Raw genomic sequence first — 1349 nt, 5'->3', positions numbered from 1 at the left:
CCTTTGACCAAAAGATCTTCAAAAATCTTTTGTGAATCCTTTATTCGTCCACTTTTACACAATCCATTGAGAAGAATAGTATACGTGCACATATTTGGTTGAATACCATTGTCTTTAATTTTTTTTAATAATGCAATTGCCTTATCAACATCATGGCTTTTGCATAAAGCATCCAATATAGAATTGTAAGTATATATATTAGGTGGTTGGCCCCTATCATGCATATCAATGACAAGCTCCAAAGCATATGTAATTCTCCCCAATTTGCACAACCCATCAATGAGGGAACTGTAAGTTACAACATCGGGAACAATTTTTCTGGACTGCACTTCTTTGAAGAGGTTCATGGCTTCATCAACCATTTTAATCTTACAGAGTCCATTAATCATGATATTGTAGCTCCTAACATCAGGAGCCAATCCCCTTTGGGCCATAATGTTGAGTATACTCTTAGCCCTGTTCACTTCATTAACGAGGCAGTATCCATCAATTAAACAGTTGTAAGTAACAATATTCGGCTTTATGTCATTTTTCATCATCACAAGAAACACATTTTTAGCTTCTTTCAACTTCCCTTCCTTACAAAAAGCATCAACCAATATATTAAAAGTATACAAATCTGGGTTCATGTTTTCCATTGTCATTTTATTAAACAAATAAATTCCTTCTTTTAATTGACCCATGATGCAAAAGCCACTAATTAGTGCATTGTAAGTGACAACATCAGGATAAATTCTCTTGACAACCATTTCAGAATATAAATCACATGCATCATAACTTGATCCAACTAACCAATTTCCCATCAACTCGTCTCAGCAACTCTAAAGCTGCTCTTGTTTCTCCAACTTTACATAACCCGTTGATCAAAGTCCCGTAACTAACTTGATCCAACTGAAATCCTTGTGCTACCACCTTGTCATGAAAGTGCAATGCTTTATGAACCTCACCTTTGAGACAAAAACCCTTGATTAAGAGAAAGCAAAAGTGATATTACCCAATTGGCATAAACAATTGATTAAGAGATTGCAAGTTGCAAAGTCAGGGTGAATTCCCCTAATTTCCATTTGTTGAGAAAGGGAAATAGCAATTGAGTAATGCTTAGCTTTCACAATGGAACCTAAAATCTTGCCAAATTCAATGGGTGGTGGGGTAGGATTCTTATGGAGCAAAGAATTGAACAATGAAATGGAATTGTCAAGATGAGGATTATTGAATTGAGGGAATAGGGTTGAAGCTGAGAAGCAAAAAGAGGGAATGAAATTAAAAGGAAGAAACTTTTTGGGAATGAAAAGAGAAACAAACCTTAACCTAGTTGAAAACAAAAACATTGTTTGTTGTGGTTGCAGTGG

At 35.4% G+C, this 1349-nt stretch overlaps 1 protein-coding gene across 1 annotated transcript; it reads right to left on the bottom strand.

Moving 5' to 3' along the window:
* Positions 1–2: 2 nt before the first annotated feature.
* Positions 3–1343, bottom strand: LOC101497937 (uncharacterized; the record flags this gene model as incomplete). The annotated part of the gene is made up of 1 exon (XM_073364626.1): positions 3–1343. A coding segment is annotated over exon 1 (801 nt), but the record flags the coding sequence as incomplete, so codon positions are not given.
* Positions 1344–1349: the final 6 nt, after the last annotated feature.

This window comes from Cicer arietinum, chromosome 8, assembly GCF_000331145.2.
Source record: "Cicer arietinum cultivar CDC Frontier isolate Library 1 chromosome 8, Cicar.CDCFrontier_v2.0, whole genome shotgun sequence".
Taxonomy (NCBI): Eukaryota; Viridiplantae; Streptophyta; class Magnoliopsida; order Fabales; family Fabaceae; genus Cicer; species Cicer arietinum.
This window is presented reverse-complemented; position numbering and strand designations above follow the sequence as displayed.